This window comes from Schistocerca nitens, chromosome 8 (assembly GCF_023898315.1).
Source record: "Schistocerca nitens isolate TAMUIC-IGC-003100 chromosome 8, iqSchNite1.1, whole genome shotgun sequence".
Lineage (NCBI taxonomy): Eukaryota > Metazoa > Arthropoda > Insecta > Orthoptera > Acrididae > Schistocerca > Schistocerca nitens.
In genome coordinates this window covers 124,099,521-124,120,745 of record NC_064621.1, presented here as the reverse complement: position 1 = coordinate 124,120,745, position 21,225 = coordinate 124,099,521, and the positions used below count along the sequence as shown (strand labels likewise).

Below are 21,225 nucleotides of genomic sequence, written 5' to 3'. Positions count from 1 at the left end.
GCACATAGCATCAAGCTGATGCCACAATATATCATTACCATTAAAAGCATTCATGCTCCTAAGGACATCATGCAATTACTTTCTGCATTAGGAGAAATAAACTATTACTAGAAGGTTCTCCTTCATGGAGCTTCCATCAGCAAACCAAAGCACAAGTTTTTATGAAAAGACACCAAATGGAACTGGAACAGAGTATGCCAATGCACATATAACAAATTAAAACAATGTTTGCTTGATGCCAGATGTATTACAACATACAAGCTGAATTAGATGCACACAACTGTTGTGGATGCTTCAGATTATGGCATAGGTGCCATTCTGTTACAGTGATATCATGGTTCTGAACAAACAGTTGTGTTTATTCAAAGACTTTGACAGTGGCACAAAGAAATGACAGATTGAGGAGGAGCCTCTTGTGATTATATTTTTAGTCAACAAATTTCATTAGACACAGATTTGTCCTCCTCATAGACCACAAATCTTTAGTGTCTACATTTGGACCAAACAATAATGTTCCTACATTGACAACTCAATAACTGCAGTGCTGGGTGCTATTTCTGTTGAATTATGACTATGAAATTACATTCAGGTCCACAGTACAACATGTGAATTTGGATTTGCTTTCATGTTTTCCAGTAGGGCAAGACAAAAAATTTCACTCATTGGCAGATATTTCTTTTGTAGTAGACATTAGTAAAGACATTGTGGAAGTTTTCACAGTAAACTAAAAGTTAACTGTCAGACTTTTGCCTAAAGATCCTATTTTACCTAAGATCAAACAGTATATTCAAATAGAATGGCCTAGTGATAAGAAGTCACTTAATCAACCAAAGACTAAATGCACTTGTAGTGTAAAAAGGTGTCATTATGATGCATTCAGAATCTGGCAAGAGAGGTGTGGTTACTCCTGCAGTGCTTAAGTCAAAAGTACAACAGATCAATGCCACAGAGTTGTAGTTTCTACCAAGCACATTGCCAGAGAGTGTTGATACTAGAAAAATATAGAAAAGACAATGAAAAAAAATTTTGCTAAATGCCCTGTATGTCAAAAATACCAGTCAGCTTTATATCAAAAATATTCTCCAGGCATCAGAACGCTGGTCACATCTGTATATTGACTTTGGAGAACTGTTTCTCAAAAGCTACTGACTCATCCTGTAACATGCAATAAGCTGTTTAGATCATGTATATTCTCAAATGTATGATCTTGTCCTCTTTTCAATCTTATTTGAAATGTTTTAAACTCCAACTATATAGTAGTATATGTCATGCTAACACAATTATAAAATTTTGTCTGACACCTATAAAATTAATTTATCTAAAAAATTCACAAGGGAAAAATACATTTACAATCTGGTACTTAATATAAACTCATTCAACAAACTACAAATGCCTAATAAAAAAGAGAAATACAAAAAATAATTATTTTATAAAAATCTTGCAAAATTGAACTCCTGTGATTAAAAAACAAATTTCATAAAATTACTGTAATGCAAAAAGATAAATTTTTGTTTACGTGAATATATGTTATCATAATTGTTCTATTGTGCTGCTGAGTGAATTTCATTTTCTGTAAATATGAATGTTAACTGGGGGTGAGTTGTGTGTTTTCTGGTGGAAAGGTAGGAGGGATGTATAAGTTTTTTTCTGTTGTGCTCAGTAATCGGACAAATTGTAAATTCGAGTTGCATGCAAATGGAATGTATTTCACTGAATGAACATTGTAATTGATGGCAGCAAGGCATCTAGGACAATTAAACATGAAAATTAAATATGAATAAGCTTGTTGTCTATGTTATTCAAGAAACACAGCAATCTATTAGGTTTCCATGCCTACAAAAGAATCTGGGTCCCAGACAGAAGAAACTCAAGCAACAGATTGAAGGAGATCCTAAAAAAAAAAAAAAAAAAAAAAAAAAAAAAAAAAAAAAAAAAAAAAGGATGAGTATTTTTTCTGTAAAACTACCACTAGACCCAGGCAAAAATTTTTCCTACTCCATGAACATTTATTACAATTACAATTATGAGTCATCCTATTGTGTATAAAAAAGGAGGTTGTTAAACTGGTGCCTTTATGACTTATATGTTTGGATTTTTGACAGTGTTTGTGCTTCAGGTGACTAAAAAGCATGAAAATGTGCTACAGAGTGGAATGATTTTAAATCAAATATAAATTGACATAGTACTCATGGAGAAGTGTTGGAAGGACGCAACACTATTGACATACATGGTAGTAAAGGTTGAAGTTGATGCCACCTACCCAATCTAGGACAATAATAAGCTAAGTACCAATTAAAACACTTATTTTTGTGTTTTCTCAGTGCAGTGTTGTGTGAACATTTTTTCCAGGTTTGTTTTTAGCAATGATAAATTATAAACAAATTTACAAACAATGGATCATGATCAGAACAGTGAAATAAATATGCCAAACCTACCAGTTTCAATTAGTGACTTTAAGCAGGACATAGCCGATAAAGACATGCTTCAGGGTGTTAGACAACAGCCCACCAAAACAGTCAAATGAAATCAGTGCAGAACTCAGGATTTCTAGACGTAGTGTGATAGATTCAAGTCCTGAGCGTGAGAAACAAGTATTGTCACACGTAAGTAAAACAATGCTGAGTGAAAAACACAAACAGTTAAATTTAGAACACATGTTTACGGCATTAATGTCATCAATGGAATAAATGGTGAAAAACTTGAAAAAAAACTGTCATCAATGGAAAAAATAGTGAAAGACTTGAGAAGTCAGTAGTCTCAGAATGTAATCTCATTAGAGGAGAGCTTAATGCACAAATTTCAAATGTTAAAAAAGACTTAGTTGGTGAGTTTTCTCAAATGAAAGCTACAGGTGAAAGTGTGAAAAAAGTAGAGGGGAGGGTAGAGGCTTGAGAATCTAAAATACAGTCTTTAGAGACAAAAATAGTGAAAGTAGACAAGTTTCTCAGATCTGAGATAGGTTCTGTTGAAGTTAGATGTAAAGATGCTGTTGGAGACACTAGTCAACAAACTGTAACCTTTATAAATAAGCTAATTGAACAAATAGACATTGTTGCCTTAGATGAAGATGACAAAGTTCAGAAGATAGCTGTGAGACTTACATAGTGATGTCACTATTATCAAAAAACAAGTACAACAGTTACAAGATGGGGCTTATCTAAAAACATTCTGTAATGTAGGACACCCAAGCTTTCCTACTATGCCACTAAAGAGTTTCCCCAGTGACAAGCATTTTCGTCCAGTTGATTTTATACAATATTGTCGTAATAGTTTTCTCCCTCATATGAGTGATGAATTAAAAATTAAGTTTATTAAAAGAAGGGGAAGTCTTGTCATGGGCCAACCAACTTTACTGTAGAAATTTACCCAAAGATGAATTTGAAAAGTGTTTATTGAAAAAGTTTTGGTCTGATACTGAACAGGCAAGGATAAAGAGTGAGTTTTTAAATGGTCCAATGTACAGGGAGCAGAGAGGAGATAAGAAAGAGTTTTGCAAAAACCAGATCATTAAACTTGCACACTTAGACCAACGTTTTGATGAATTTATTAAAACATTTGTGAGCTATACTCATGAAAGCTATGAACATTTTGGTGCACAAAAATGTTTACAAAAATTACGAGAAAACTTTTATTTTTATACAAGGTGTACAACTTTGCTTCTGCGATTTTTCCCCCAACATTTGAGGCTTTAATGAAACAAATTCATTACACATGTATCATTCAAAGTATTTTCCATCACTGGCCACTACTTTCTCTCATCTTTCAGGCAGTGTACGAATCCCGCGTCGAAAAAATTGTTCATCTTTTGAAGCAGTCCATGAATTGATCCAATTTGCGGCTTCTTCATGAGATCGGAAGCGTTAGTCAGCCAGGCCATGTGCCATTGATCTGAACAGGTAATTGATAGAGGGAGCAATGTCTGGAGAATACAGCAGGTGGGGTAGGACTTCCCATTTGGTCCCACCAAATGCAGAGCATAATCTTGGAGCCATGAATATTCAGTTTGGCTGTCAATGTGGAAGCATGGCTGGGATATCCCCATAATGTTTTGTGTTTAGGGTTATCATAATGAACCCATTTTTCATCTCTGGTCACAGTCTGATGAAGAGATCCCTTCCATTTCTGCCTCTGAAGCAACTGTTCACAAACACACAAATGCTGTTCAACATCTCTTGGTTTCAGCTCACACGGGACCAAGTTCCTTCTTTCTGAATCATTCCCATAGCCTTGAGATGTTCTGAAATGGCTTGCTGTGTCACTCCCACTAATCAAGCCAATTCTTCTTGAGTTTGACACGAGTCTTCACTCAGCAGTGTCTCCAATTCTGCATCTTTGAAAACATTCTCTCTTCCACCACTATGCCAGTTTATGACATTAAAATCACCATTCTTGAAGGGTTGAAACCACTCAAGACACATTCTTTCACTAATAGCATCCTTACCATATGTACTTGAGAGCATTTGATGAGACTCAGCTGCTGATTTCTTCATATTAGAATAAAACGGTAACAACTCTCACAAATGATGAGAATTAGGCTTTTAAACTGACATTTTTAGTTAAGAACAACTTTATTATGCAGACACAAACTGACAAATGTTTGAATGAGATTATGTTGACCAAGGTCCAAGCTAATTGCCTGATGTCTGCGATCTGTTTCTTTCTACCGCTACTTACCATTGATACCATCTATCGGCAAATGGCACAAGCAAAGTTGTACACCTTGTAGTATGTCAAAACATGTTAAGAAAATTATTGCCAATTGTGACACACACCAAAGAGTAAAGGTGAGCAACCAAACTAGTCAAGGTTCGAATGCACCTGAAAAACTATGAAGTCTCATGGCTGTTGATCTTTATGGAACCCCCCACCACATCAAAACAGGATACAATTACATTTTGGTGATGGTAGAAATTTTCTCAAAATTTATTAAACTCCGCCCTATTTGGAAAGCCACTAGCCATGTAATTCCATGACTAGTTGAAAACAAGTATATCCATACAGTAGGTAAACATGAAGCCATATTATCAGATAATGGGTCACAATTCATTGCAAATAATTGGAGGTATATTATAACAGTACAGACTCCCCCTAGGACTCATATGAAATGTCTGGTACCACCTTTTTTTTTATATGCATCCGGATAGTTATCGGACAATTCAGTGCTTCCTAAGGCCTTGTATCTGTATCTTTATATGTATCATTTTGTCCTATTTGATAAAAAGCTTGATATTCATTGCAAAGGTATGTGGAATGTTCTAGAAGGACATGCATTGTCATAATTATCAGTGGATTGTTGTCATTGATAAAATTATGTACATATACTAAATTAAGTAATCAATCAAGAAACTGGAGTAATAAGTCCTCAAGCAATAAATAACTAGAAACTGCAGAGATGTTAGCATGAAAAATCAATGCTTCTAATTAACAAAATGGTGATCTAAAAATCCAGTAACGGAAGACCTCACTATCTTGAGAAACAGCTTAAAAGTTATTACCAAGCAATGTATTTTCATTCGTTATTTATTTTTATGTCTCCCTCTGTAATTAATATTCTTTGTAATTACATTTCTATTTAACTGCCCAACTGTTTACATCTCACAGTTTTCCAATTTCCAGAATTTGAGGCCTTATTAGTGCATTTTATGTATATAATTGGATAAAGCATGAGCTCTGTAATACAATTGTATGTTAGTAACCAAATGCAAACTGTAATTAATTACATAACTAAAATAATACAAGAGACTGTATTGTAATTAAAGTTCAGAATGATTTTCTTATGGAAAACTAAATAGATTACTATAAAAGATTGTCATTCAATATTGTATTTTATACCTTATTCGGCTGTAACATCAGTTTCTTTACATTTTGTAAATTTTGATTTTAACATCAAAATTGTACAAAATTAATAATGCTTTATTTTGGAATTTATTGTCAAAATTCTATATAAAGCTATGCACTGATGCTGTGATCAGTCAGTTTTTAAGTTACTTTTGGAAGTCAAAGAGATCAGTGAAGTCTGTGTGTTTTGTTTACATGACGAGTGTGCAGTTTGGATGTCAATTAATGTGAATAAATTTTGTGAAGCATGAAAATTTCGCATTCATTCATCAATGGACCAGGCAGAAGAAACTTAAGTTAAGTAACATTCAACATGAATCATTACAATATGATTCAAAGAATAAAAATAAACACATTTTAATATCCGCCTATAATTCATCCAGTAACCCAGCAGAGAGAAGCATGTGAGAGATTGGGAGATTGTGTAGAATATACTGTAGCCATAAACATACATCTGGGATTGAAAAAACTGCAGATTTTGAAGATGCTATAAATATTTTACAACACTCAACTACAGGTTTTTCCCCTTTCAAAGTTATGTTTAATAGGAAGCCACCAAATTTCATAAATGAATCCACAGATTTCCCAACTTTTACACCAATTTCACCCAAGGAAAGAGAAGAAATTATTAGAAACATGATGAAGTAACAAGGTGAGGCTAGGAAAAAGAGACATGTCAAGAAAGTAAAAAACACTCAGATAAATCTTGGTGACTTGGTCTTTGTTGAGACTCATGAACAATCAACTTAAGAAATTCTTCCATATTTACATTGGACCCTTTGAAGTAGTTGAAATTCCCCAGACCAATGCATACAGCTTGGTATGCCCTAAGTCCAGAAAACTCCTAGGTTTGAGAAATATTACTGCCTTGAAAGCTTACATCCAAAAAACTTAGTTTTCAAATTTTGCAGAGGACAAGTAGGGAGTACCAAGATTTGTCTGGAACACATCAGTGGTGACGTCACTTACTCTTCTTTCTATCCTGTCATTAGTGTGCAAAAAGTTAGATAGTATCTTCAACTGCTTTAGATTTTGGCTAATGTATGGTTAACATTTTGAGAGAGTGACACATATATTTTGAGTAGAAATGTTGGTTAACAGTCGTTTTTGACAGTAAATGGGAACATAAAACCTATGCAACACTGATTATTTAAATTTCAGGGATTTAACACTTATTTGATTATTTTCTGAGTGTGAAAGTAATGCAGGAGGATGTTATTCTGTTTGTAGTGAAAAAAAAGGTTTTTCGATTATACCAAAAAAGGTAAGGTAATGGAATTTTACAAAATGTACAAGTATATCAAATCAAGTAAGTCACCTCATATGAAAGAAGTGGGAAGTTTGTACATCTCCTTCTCGCTTTAAATCACCATCAAAAATGTTAGAACGTGGTGACTTGTGTGAAGGACCTGAGAAAACAGGAAATTTAAGTCAAAAACTATAGAAGAAGTTGTGTGTTGTCCTAGCAACCATACATAACACGACAAGGGATTAACTCTGAGACATTGGAATATGTTCAAATATCCAATGAAGCAAAACTTGAATGAAAAATGGTGAAGACATGCAAAATTCACAGCTTTACTAGTGCTGACCTGCCGCTGCAACTTCTCACCTACACACCGAACCTTCTACGCCGGGTGAGCGTGAAACCAAACTTCATTACTTTAGTTGAAGTGGTACATACTGTCGATTGAAGTTTTATTTATGTAATTATCATATTTAAAGTTAGTTTTAAATGATTACGAGAGCTAAGGCATTTAAGAGTATGGAAAATTTACAAGAAGTTGGAGAAACTCAAGACCCAGCTACAGCTATGAGACTTAGCAAAGAAACACCTGACTGGGCTGAGTTGGTAAATTTAATCAAAGATCAAAGTGTGACTCTAAGTAAAGAACTAGGCTTGGTAAATTCTCAATTAAGTACCCAGAGTGAAGCTTTAAATAGTCAAGCGACAAATCTAGGTTACCTAAATGCCAAAGTTGACTCACAAAGCAAAGAATATAGTAATCTATGTGAGGGCATGGGTGCTCTTAAGACTGAATTTTATGCTTTAAATAGTAGAGTAGAGAATTTAAAAATAGATTTAAAGAATGAATTGACTAATTCCTTGACTATTCATGTAAATCAAATGTTTACTGACCTTAGACAGAAACAGAATGACAATTTCAAAGACTTATCAAAAAGGTTAGATTTTAACACTGAGGACAGATGTAATAACATGGAATCCAAAATTAATGAAAAGTAGGATCTTCTGAAAACGTGTGCAATGTTAAGTTTAATTCTGTAAAGCAGGTATTGAATATTTTGAAAGAGAGTGTAGATAAGAATAATGAATTAACACCGATTATTCAATTGCAAATTACAGGTGTCAGTACATGAGTAGATGATATAGAAAGAAATTTCAAAGAGAAAATAATGAACTATCATAAATGTAAGTAGTTTGGAGGAACAATTTGAAGAAATTATAGATCGAAAAGTTAACGAGAGAATAACATCTGGGTACGTATCGCCTATTCTGTTTTCTGAACTTAGTGATACCAGGAATGGTATAGACGACTTGTGGAGAGAATTCAAGCTTATTCAGGACAAAGTAGAAAAAAGGGTAACTTCACCTAATGTGGTATTAACTAGTGAAGCTGTGACTGATTTACAATGGGGAACTAATTCAGGGCTATCTAGACAACTCCCTAAATTTAAGCTGGATGGAGGATATATCCGTCCCATTTCTTAGGAAGGTTTAACCAAGCAGTACCAAAAAAATTGGGAAGATTCTAAAAAAATAGAATTTTCTGTGGGGTACCTTCTTGGGGAGGCCTGAGAATGGATTACAGTAAATATTGAGAATTTTTACTCTTGGGAGGACTTTCAAAAGAAATTTAAAGAAAATTACTGGTCTTTCAGTGCAAAAGAAAAGTTAATATCAGATCCATGGGTCCTGGATAGAGTCATCTAGCCCCCAGGGACATTAACATTTTGAGTTAATAGGCGGAATGACAACCATCTGATCCCGAGTTGTTTTCGGTGTTTCTTCCAAAATAGTCTTCCTGCACCGAATCCCTTTAAAATTTTAAACTATTCTGTCATGTATCCTTTAAAATCTAGAACTATCCTGCTTATAAAACCAAATATGACTATAAAATAGATAACAACTTAAGAAAATCACCAAAAAGAAGTGATATCTAGACAAAATAAACTGAATAGATTATTATATTTATGCAAAATACAATAAGATGTGACTAGCTGAACAATTGTTATATTGTAGTGTATTCATTTTTCTATTTTGTATAGAGTATTTTATACCTTTTATGAGATGTGATATAGAGGGGAGGGTTTGTATAAAGCTTTGAATGGGGTGGGTATTATAGATAAGAGCATGATTTACATGAACAGATAAATCATGATTAACACAAAACACACAGCACACCTTTCAAACAACCATCTCAAACAAGTGTGCCTGATTCTTCATCATTTGCCGTTTCCATAGGGTTGCTAGGATTTACTTCCGGGACTTCGATGGTGAAGGTGGGACAAGTCCGTTCTGTAGGAGATAATTTAACACCAAACCTCCTCCGCCATCTCACGCAAGTACCTGAGAGGTATGGATCCTGGGGAATGATGGTGGAAAGGGTTTCATGTCTTCGGGGCTATCTTCTTTCTCTTCTTTGATCCTAGCATCCATATCTATTTTTTCCTTTCTTACTTCTCATTTGAGGACCTGTCCATTTTTCCCTCTTTCCATATTCATAAACTTGTCACTGAAGTCCTTCTTTATTAGCATGGTTTCTAATAACCTACATATTACTTTAGATAAGAAGGCCAAAGAATCAGACTACACAAACACACATTCACATATACACAAGTACACAAACATACAATTACAGACTAGAAAGCCTGTCATGATGTGAGAACCATCAAGTGTTGTAGGGGAAAATGTGGGTACATCTAGAAATATTCACTTGTATATAGGAAGTTATGACTGTTCTAAATCAAATATACATAAGGAAAATGTGTATATAAACTATGAAAGAGGCATGAGCAAAGAGAGAAAATGAAAGCAGGAGAGAAAGTTAACCATGATGATCAATAAGAAATGTCAGTATAATAAATACTCTAATGAATTGAAGGACAGTGGGACATGAATAGTATATGTTAACATAATACCTATTGAAAGTATAAAAGTTGATAAGTAGACGAGGACTCTGGGGAGTAAATGATGTATTAAAGAATAAGTGTCAAGCTTAAGATATAAATCTATCTTTACCAGAAAATACTTAATTATGTTATACACAGAAATGTATACTAGGGTAATGAACCATGAGGCCTGCTCAGAAATGATAATGGGGGTGTACTGAGCATTCACTAAGTATGAAGGGCAGGTGTACCTATGTGGAGATTGGATGACCTGTGGCCTAAAAAATAGGGGTGTTTTATAAGGGGCGTTCTTCCCAGAATGGAAAGAGGAAGTGCTCTCATTAGGTCAACCCACAAATAAGGAATAGGTACTGATCCCAGGAGAAGGGGACAGTATTGTGACAAAAATCACAAATTTCATAGGAATTATTCTGGAAAGTATAAATTCTATGAATGACTAGCATTATTATGTTTTGTAGAAATAAATGAGTGTCCAAAACAACACTTTCAGTTCACCCAGTGTTCCTCCAAACTACAAACTACAAAAAAATGAAAATAGTGAAAATAGAACATACTAGGAAAAAGGTAGTACAGAAAGATAAGAATAGAAAATAGATTACTCTTGTGTCATAAACACCTGAAGTTTTCGATTGAAAAGCAAAATAAAGAAAAGAGAAACAGTCCTCACAATTCCTAAATATTAGAAAAGCTGACTAAAACCACAGGTCAAAGTAAAATAAGAATGAATAGCGAAACAGGAAGTGAAAGATTGTTCACAGTTATTGAAAGAAAGCACATGTATACTGATGAAATATAAAGTGTTATTATGTGCAATATTAGTTGCATAATGATTATGTATAAAATATTGTTTGTTTAATCTGGGGTGGGGGATATGTAGTGATTCGAGAATTTCTGTGTGAATTCTAGAACCACTCAGGCTTCTACCATCTCGAACACACGATGTTCTAGATATGAGTGTGGGATGGTAAAATCCTACCTAATGCACATCACATATTTGTGTGTGTGCAGGTTTAAAGTCAGTAACGAGAAGAAAGTAGATGTGGCAGTTGAACGGCACCAACAAGTACTTGTCAGGCAATCCATAGATGTTTTACAGGAAGAACCATGGAGTTTTTATGCATCTCTGTGCCTACTGTGACATTGACTATTGTTATGTGAAAGCAGAACAGTTGAAAAAAGTAATCTTGAAAACTCTTAATCTAGTATTGGTAGAGGCAAGACCTATTTTATGATTCATGTGAAGCAGAGTCGTGGTTATTAAGCCAGCTCTATTATAAATGTAATTAAATTTGTTTCTGACATTGGATGGAGCGAGTGACTTACTGGAAGTCATATATGTATGTGGAAAGTAAGGATTTTATTCCGTATGGAGTCCAAATATACTGTGGGTTGATGAAAAGTAAAGTTTGCATATCTACTTATTTCACAAGTAGAGAGAGAGAGGCTTAAATATTCCCATACCTAACATCAGTCTACAGAGATGAAGTCAAGAGATTTTTCCAGCTGCCAGCTAGCCAGCAAAGAAGATCGGCTGCGAATCTCAAGTAAGTCACCTCGTATAAAAGAAGTGGGAAGTTTGTATGTCTACTTCTCACTTTAAATCATCTTTAAAAATGTTAGAAGCTATAACCAGATGGAGCAATCTGAAGGAGGGCAGTGAAGGGGGAGGGATAGCAGGGTACATGTGGGGGAAGAGAAGAGTGCCTGATGGGATGTGCAGGGCTAGAGACTGCCAGCTGCAACATCGGAAATTGGGCTGTGGAGGGGAGGGGGGGGGGGGGGGAGAGGGAGCAGAGAAGTAGAGTAGCAGGGAGGGAAGAGGAAAGGATGGATTGATACATTGGCAGAGGATGCCATACAAAAGATGCGGGGGGGAGGGGGGGGGGGAGCAGCAACTGTTGGGTGAATGGTGTAGGTGTGCAGGGACATTAGGTTACCATACATAGGTTGAGGCTGAGATAATTTCAGGGGTGGAGAATATGTTGTAAGGACAATTCCTGTCTGTATAGTTCAGAAAAGCTGCTGGTGGAAGGGAGGATCCATATGGCTCAGATTGTAAAGCAGCCATCAAAATCTAGCATGTTATGTTCAGCTGCATGTTGTGCCAGAGGGGGGTGGGTCTACTTTGCTCTTGGTTCCAGTTTGGTGGCTATTCATTCTGATGACAGCTTGTTGGGTTTAGTGACATATGGTGAGATTATTAAGACATTTTGATACTTACTAAAATAGTCTGAGATGAATGTGATTAATGCAAAATTATAATTTAATACACTCCCAGTTTCACACATATCTGACCTGCCCATCAGGCTATAACATTCACAATAGACTGTGCATCTGATCTTCTTAGTAAAACCTGCTGAAGTCTAACTGGATCATCACTTTCATAATACCTGGATGAGCCAGTTACTCAACAAATCCCTTAAAATTTCAATCCTAATAACACAAGAAATAGAGCAGATGTTTCACCAAACTTAGGAAGTTGTGCCACATCCATACTTTCATCAAACAGAAAGTAGATTTGCAAGTAACCTAGCATTTATCCTCTTGCTCAAATGTAAAATACAATCAGTTTAAATGGGGCAATCTGAAACCTGTATTCCACAGGCACCGTATATTGGAGGGTACTCTCATTGGAGTATGCTATACATCTCACTGGATTATGCCCTCTTCTTAGCTGAGTGAGGAGTTTGGTCTTATTCGAGTGGCTAAGGCGAGGCACAGTAAGAACAAGTATCTGGTTTAGTCAGCCAGGACTTTCTGATAGTCACTCCCAGCAAACCTTTTTCCCATCAGTGCATGTCTATGTACATTACAGTAAGGTGATGACATATAGGGGCCCAACACAGAGTCACTCGCTTTTTGGTAAATGCACGCCTAGCTGACACTTGTGATTTTTTAAGTAATCCTCAAGTGCTCTGGTACCGAGAAGAATGAAACTATCTTCCCCACCCTTTGTAGTTGGATAAGGGATATTCTTGGCACTATCCCAGAAGACCATTCCATAAAAGAACAGTGAGTGAAAGGACATTAAATTAGTCAGCACCCTGGTCTTCAAACTGACAAAATGAATGAAAGATTCTCCAAGGTGCTGAACAACCTATTCTTTATTAATTAATCAGTGTGTTGATTCAATTGCCCCAAGGAGTTTTACACATATTGTCTTATAAGGTGCATGACTATAATGTTTATTTCCAGCATGTCACTTTCATTTGTTTGAAATTATATTAAACGAATCTTTGTGAGTTTAAGACAAATTATTTGGTGTGAATTGAAGGACTGTACAGTTATCATTTGAGCTCTGCACAATATGACAGATTGTGGCCCTGATTAGTATGTTTGCATTAAGTAATGTTACCATTTTTGAGCTATTAATCAAAGTGAATGGGTGTCATTTATGTAGATTAGGAACAGGTTAGAACTCAGTATCAAATTATGTGGGTCTTCACATTCTACATTTCCCAGTTCTGAGTTTAGTTTTACTTTTTCAGTTCCAGTTTGTCAACATGACCATCTGATTTCCATTTAGAAGTCCAGTGTTCATCCATGCAAGAAGGCTGCCATTAAAGACAACACTTTTCAATTTCCTAATTATAATTTTATGAACCAAACAACCAAAAGCAGGTTTGTTCAGGCCACTAAGGATCTGAAACACAACCCAAGACTGCTCTTCAGGTCACTAAGTAGTCAAGAGTACAGACCAAAGTTGATGGAGATCTGTCAGTGTGCTCTGAAGCATTACTTACGTTGTTCACATGTTGGTGTATTTTTACTCCATTGCCCATTGCGACAAAAAAGAATATTTTCACCCTTAAGTTCATATCCAGGATCACAAGTGTACCGCAAGATAGTTGTACCCTCCTGTATAGGTTTACCAGGATCAGGTGTACATGACTCACATCCCAAGACTGTGTATGTTCCATGTTCAGTGGTTGCTGGATACAAGCAGGGTCTATTGGAACATGTGAAAAAGAGTATGATAGTTAGGTGCAGTACAGTATGTGGAAATAATTCTTAAAACATAAATGAATTATTACCTGTCACCATCAATGCCACTGCCACAAAGAGCACGTGCTTCATCACTCCCATCATTGCAGTGACGTCTTCCATCACAAACACTTGATGATGCAATACAAGACCCAGACTTACACTGGAACTCATCAGCACTGAAACAGAAATTTATTTGTCTTACAGAAGCATCTAAATTGAGTTTATTAGTGTCACTGCAAACAAATTTCTTGTATCACTATGGTAACATACAATGAACAACTTACAGTAAAAAAGAAAACAAAAAAATGTTCATATTCATGTACTATTTACAACTGTCAACACGATGTGACTCAAACAGATTCAAGCAGTCTAAAAACAAATATACTTGTCTTGAAATTTTTTTTCTTTAAATATGTCTGCTTGTGTCTGTATATGTGTGGATGGATATATATATATATATATGTGTGTGTGTGTGTGTGTGTGTGTGTGCGTGTGTGTGTGTGCGTGTGTGTGCGTGTGTGTGCGTGTGTGTGCGTGTGTGTGCGTGTGTGTGCGTGTGTGTGCGTGTGTGTGCGTGTGTGTGTGTGTGTGTGTGTGTGTGTGTGTGTGTGTGTGTGTGTGTGTGTGTGCGTGCACGCGCGCGCGCGCGCGCGTGCGAGTGTATACCCATCCTTTTTTCCCCCTAAGGTAAGTCTTTCCGCTCCCGGGATTGGAATGACTCCTTACCCTCTCCCTTAAAACCCACATCCTTTCGTCTTTCCCTCTCCTTCCCTCTTTCCTGATGAGGCAACAGTTTGTTGCGAAAGCTTGAATTTTGTGTGTGTGTTTGTGTTTGTTTGTGTGTCTATCGACCTGCCAGCGCTTTTGTTCGGTAAGTCACATCATCTTTGTTTTTAGATATGTCTTGAATTTTTCTTTTTTAGTCATATTTGATTATACTCATTTTTTAAATTTGCCATTTATTAAGTCTTTTTTCCAAGCCAAATATTTGGCCACTACATTCAATTAATTCTTCCTAACTGTCACTGAAAACACAGGGGTAAAAAGAAAAGAATGAACCACTGCAAGCAGACCCACTTATTTATGTAGGCAAGTACTGCTTACTCCACCACCAGACATCACTTATACCAGATCAGCTGTCAAAGAGCACAGAAATTGTTAGGGTACTGATAAGCAGTAACTTTTTTGGATATAATGATAATCCAACCAATGTACCGAAATCTTATCCAAACTTTAAAATCCCACAACCCCACCCCATAGGTTTCCTTCCAGTTAATTGATGTGATGAGTTAAGGTTTATTTCCTGACAGTTTGGAATGTGCAGTACCAATTTTCATTGACAAAAGTGGCAATAAGGGAGTGAACTTTAATTATAGTCACACATAACTCCTCCCCATTTTTTTCAAATATTTTTGAGAATCTAGCTTATAACACAATATTGGATCACCTTTCTGAAAGGAAAGAAGTGCCAGCTTCTGTACTCTTGTAAAAATAAGTTGTTTAGATTGTAATATTAGTTCATTTAGTGCAGATTTCTCAGTAGTTAAGTGTATTACTGTGTTTTTATGCTTACTATCAAATGTCTCGCTTTTCTTTGTGCATTGTTCCAGACAACATGAAAAGATCATAAAGTTTTGTTGTAGTCTTATTTTTGTTTACAATTTCACACATTAAACTTGGAGAATCTCATTTATTTGTTATTTTTTATATCCAGAAATTTCACTAGAGTGTATCCCTTCTTTATTTACTTTATATTTCTGGAATGTAGCATAAATTTAAATTGTCTGATTCAGAAACTTTGCACTAGTAGTTTGTTTACACACAATTGCACGTAGGTCTAATTTTTGTAAATATCTTTTCTTGTTTATCATTAGTTTAACTGGCTTAATCTTCCTAAAGTACTATTTTTATCATGGGTGAGAAGTGAACAACTTGCAATAGAATTGTTAGTTCTGGGGTTGAGTGTGACAGGTGCTGTAGATTTGTCCATTGGGGTGACTCTAGTGGTGTGGGAATTGGGGAAGTAAATGAGGCTGATCTGTGGTTTTGTTGGCTCTGTAGTAGACAGGGGAAGATAATGAAACAGGAGGGGGAAACTGCAGTCCTTCTGGCTGAATTATGCAGGGTAGGAAAGACCTGGACAGAAAGGGAGATGGGAAGTGGCAATAGGTATCATAAGGAATTAACCTTGAAGTTCATCTGAGAGCTTTATGGTGAATGTGAAAGGTTAGTTTGACTTGTTGCTTCAATAAGAAACTGATGAGCCTCAGATATATGTAGGTATGGACAGGGCAAACAAATTTTCAGCATCAAATTGTTAAGTATGAATGCAGCGAATTCAGTAAAGATAAGAAATTTTTTTTTATGTTGTTGTGTACTGAGAAGGCACTCTATAATCCATAGATTATGTTCGTGTTCTCTATCCAGTGTTGCTATCAGGCAGTATGTCAACAAGTGGCCCCAAAACCTCAATAATTTTGATCCTAACTCCTCTGTCACACGCCCCAGACCAGCAGTAGGAATAACAAGTTGATGACTCAGTATTCTGATCCTAGGTTATCCTACAAAAGTTGGTCTACACTTCTAGTATGAGATGTCATCATGATATAAGCTAGCCAACCAGATGCCATCATATGGGCATTAAAATGGAAGCCTTGCCAGTTTCATGACAGTCAGACGTAGCCCCCAAATGACACTGATGTAGACAATCATTAGAAGCTTGGGATTGTATCTGAATTTGAGGTGGCAAGTAAACTGAGAACTTTTTAAACCAGTATGGTAAACATTTGTTGACCCTTTTTATCCTGGTAGTGGAATGCTGGTTTGCAGTGTTGTTATTGTTACTATTGAACAAGTTGTATGCATGTTATGTTGGTGAAGTCAATTTTTGAAAGTTCTTTCCAAATACCACAGAATAAACAGTGGAGCACCTAGAAAACATGGTCTGATGTGAATGTAATTTCGTAAATATGCATACTATGGGTGGGTATGTAAATGATTGGAGTTACAAACAATGGAAGTTCCAGAAAGGAATATCAACATTGCAGCTAAATTGTAGAAGGAGAGTATAATGAAGTATTCTTTTACTTTGTTTTCAAATATTTGGGGTTTCCCTGCTTGATACCACCAGCAACATGTTACAGACTTTTTACAAGATTATAAGATTCCAATTCAAACTGTAGAGAGGGGAGTATTGTCTACGTGGAAATTATTTATACTTCTGGTTGTGAATAGCTGAGTCCATCCTAAATTCAGTCCTGTTATTAACCACCTTTAGGAAGAATGTGTGTTGGCATGTAAGTGTAACAACCCATAGGTCCGAGAAGAGGCTTCTGCAAAATGTTCTACTGTCAACTTTATACAATATTCTCATTCCACACTTCTGTAAAATAAACGCTTTCTGTATCTACATCTACACTCTGCAATCCACCTTACGGTGTGTGGCATAGGGTACTTTCTGTACCTCCATCAGTTCTCCCCTTTCCAGTTCCAATTGTAAACAATTACTCGGAAGAATGAATGTCAGTAAGCCTCCACGTGAGCTTCAATCTCTCTCATTTTACATTTGTGATCTTTTTGTGAGATATACATAGGAGGAATCTATTTATGGGCGATTCTTCCTGGAACATAGAGACTCAGAACTAATGATAAACCACACTGTGATGCACAGCACCTCTCTTGTAGTATCTGCTACTGGAGTTTGATGAGCATCTCTATGACACTTTTGTGTTTTTTAAATTGACCTGTAACTAAATGTGCTGCTCTTCTTTGGATCTTATCAATTTCTTCTATTCCTTCTATCTGGTTCTGTTCCTAGACTGTCAAGTGGTATGGGTACTGCTCAGATGAGGGTTTTGTGAGTTATCTCCTTTGTGGATGGACTACGCTTACTAAGGATTTTTCCAATGAATCTCAGTCTGACATGTGCCATACCTGTTATTAGTTTGTTATCATTCCACTTTAAATCTATCCATATTCATACTCATACATATTTTGTGGATGTGACTGCTTCCAATGATCATGTACTCATTCAATAATGCATCTTTCTGCCTACCTATGCACCAGACATTACATTTGTTTTTTCTCATTATCTGAAATAACCCAGAAGATAATGCCATAGGACAGAACTGAATGAAAGGACGCTAGCAGTCTCTCCTGCAGGTCAACACTGTGAGACATTTATGAGAGCAAAGCGGTCAGAACTGAGCATTTTAGTTATCTGTTCCACATGCTGATGCCACCTATGTTTCTTATCTACATGGATACTCAAAAACTTCAGACATGGGCCCTCATACAGTGTATACCCATTGATCTCTACTTCTTGTTGCTGTAAGTCATTTGTAATTGTATGAAATTTCATAAGACAAGTTTTTGCAGGATAAAGGTTATGGGGTTTTCTATGAACCAGTATTAAGTCTGTTCCATTATTCTCCTTGGTGTATCTGGTATGGATGTACTTGGACCTTGTAATGCATCTAAGATATGGGAGTTCATTTCTGTGTTCAATTTGACATTTCGCATACACAAAATTTTGACAAATCAATTTAATAAAATATCAACTTTTGTTGAAGTTTCGAGAACATACCTTCACCGAGGAGTCAAGCAGTATATTGCTCCCTCCTACGTATATCTCGCAAAGAGACCATGAGGATAAAATCAGAGAGATTAGAGCCTACACAGAGGCATACTGACAATCTTTCTTTCCACAAACAATACGAGACTGAAATAGAAGGGAGAAGCAATAGAGGTACTCAAGATACCCTCTGCCATACACTGTCAGCTGGCTTGCGGAGTATGGATGTAGATGTAGATGTAGATTTACTTTTGAATAGGGATGCCATCAATAATGAATCATGTGTGTGGTCTTGTTGCATCCATAAAACCAGTTATTAGCCTTTTTATTTTATTATTTTTTATTTAACTTTTTGATAAGAATACAGAACAGTTATTTTATTTTGAAAGTATAATTTCTTGATTTCAGTTTAATATAAAAAGTACATATATTATTTTTATTCAAATAAATCTTTGGAATGTATTGTCTCTGAATCTTAATATCTTCAACTTGGTGTTGAGACCTTACTGCTGTCAGATTATTGAATGATGATGACTATGAGGTTGTGAGTAGACTCTGTAAGGATTTGTTGATTGGCCAGGATAGTGAAGTGTTCTAACTTATGAAAAGTCTCTATAATTGTATGATGAAAGATGATGTGAACACAGAAAAGTGAATGAAGCTAGGAATTGTTAGTTCAGTCATTTGCTTTATGATAACCTGAGACCCATGTATTTATGCAAAGTTTAAAAATGAATATGGAGACTTCCTGCAGATAATGGAATGACTTTGAACAACAGCAAAGTAGATGATCCAGACATATAAAAAAGTTAGTATTTCCTACCCTTCAGAAACTAAAATATATTGCAAAAATACTCATAAATTATCTTGAATAAACAAAAATTCCATTTGATTCCTGTGTAGTATCTATGTTACAAGGGGCAAGGGGGAAAACCCATAGATCACTCTCTGATACTTGGCATGGTGAAATAAGGCTGATAAAGGTGCAGGTGCCAACACTCAATAGCTTTTGTGAAAATGACAGTCAAACTTTTGATGCAACATCATCAGTCCACTTGTAAATTGTAAAACCAAGTCAGTTTGTAGCACAGTAGTTAAGAGCACAGTTTAGAAATTTTGCACCACATGTTTGAACCCAATCTCGTGTTTCATTTTTCTTTTGTTGTCGCAGATGTACATCACATTATTATCTCTTGTGACATTGTGAAATACAATGGAACTACCAACAAAAGAAATAAGCATTTCAAATCTTATTCAAAACAGAGCGTATCATCACAAATCTTATACAATACAATATAATTAACAGTAACTGAAAATGAAAAACATAAAAATTTTAGTATGTAAGTTTTTACTTTTACTTTTACTTTCATACTTCAAGAGAATCAGTACATTTGTAGAAACATTCAAAGCATAAAAATTCAGCATATCACAAGCAATGTGTGAAGGCACAAATATCAGTGTCCCTTTTTTTGTGAGAATATCATTTGAAAACAACTTCACTACTTTGTGATGATTTTGTAGCAAACTACCCGTATCTAAGCATTTTCTCAAAAGCAGCTGGAGCCCAGTATTAATTATGGATCAAGATTTGTATTTTAATTGCATCACTTCTACTTGTGATTTCTCCTTGCTGTGTGATGAGAGTAGGGCACTTCTGCAATCAGCTAACATAATTCTTTAACTCTCAGTAGAAGTATATGTCACAGGGCTAATATAATGGCATACACTAAGGAGAAGCTACTTTCAATGAATACTTCAGTATCTTGATTTCATTGACAAACAGCCTATCATATAAGGAGGGATTGTTTTTCCCAACCCACAAGTCAATAATGTACAGAAATGGCTGTATTTTTACTTAAAGTTGCTTTACTTTGTCCACTAACTGGTGATGGGTTTTGTTTGTAAGCTTTCCAGATTTTGTGGCTGTTGTGTGCACATTGCAGTGTAATTCCATTGATTGGTTTACATTGTGATGGACTTGAGGACCAAATTTATCACTAACTTCTGGAGACAAATGAAAATTGTTGGTCTTTCTGGAAAGTGTCAATCCATGTCAACTGTGATGATAAAATGTTTTTAATAAGATCTGAAGTTTTTATTTCTTTTGCCATTAACTCCATTTTATTTAATGATATCATAAAAAGTACTAGTGTTGCATACTTCTGTAAAAACTGAAGAAAAACAGAATGTAAGATTGAATCTGAACACAGGGCACAAAATTCCAAAACTGTGCACTTAGCCACTGCACTACCAACATACTTTGTTTTAAGCCACAAGAGTAGCCTGATGAAGTCACATTGAAACTTTTACCATAATTTTCTCGCAAACTATTGTGTGCTTGCACCTACGCCAAAAGAGGTGCCCCTCTATTTTCATCCTTCTGTCACCATGCCAGGTTTTGATTGCATCAGAAAGTGACCAATGGCAGGTTCCCCTTTGTTGCATTATTGCCTTACTCTCATTATTCATTAACAACTTTTTATCAATACACTTGTGTCATTAGCAAACACAGTTTTTGAAGAATCCTACACTGTCTCCAATAAATCATTGACATGGACTAAGATCAGGGGTGGGTCAAGCTTCAAACCTTGTGGTACACAAATTTAATGTTTCCTCACTTTGAATTCAGTCTCATTCCTGTCATAGGGGTCATTTTTTAATGATCCTCTGTTTTC

The 21,225-nt window shown here is 35.8% G+C and overlaps 1 protein-coding gene across 1 annotated transcript in view; it reads right to left on the bottom strand.

Annotated features, from left to right (window-relative positions):
• Positions 1–21,225, bottom strand: part of LOC126199052 (modular serine protease-like) — a 310,593-nt gene that overhangs the window by 144,238 nt on the left and 145,130 nt on the right. Inside the window, exons 5-6 of the mRNA XM_049935760.1 lie at positions 14,025–14,153; positions 13,734–13,939 (exon numbers count right to left, since the gene is read on the bottom strand). Coding sequence (XP_049791717.1) covers positions 13,734–13,939; positions 14,025–14,153 — 335 coding nt within the window. The remainder of the gene's footprint in view (positions 1–13,733; positions 13,940–14,024; positions 14,154–21,225) is intronic.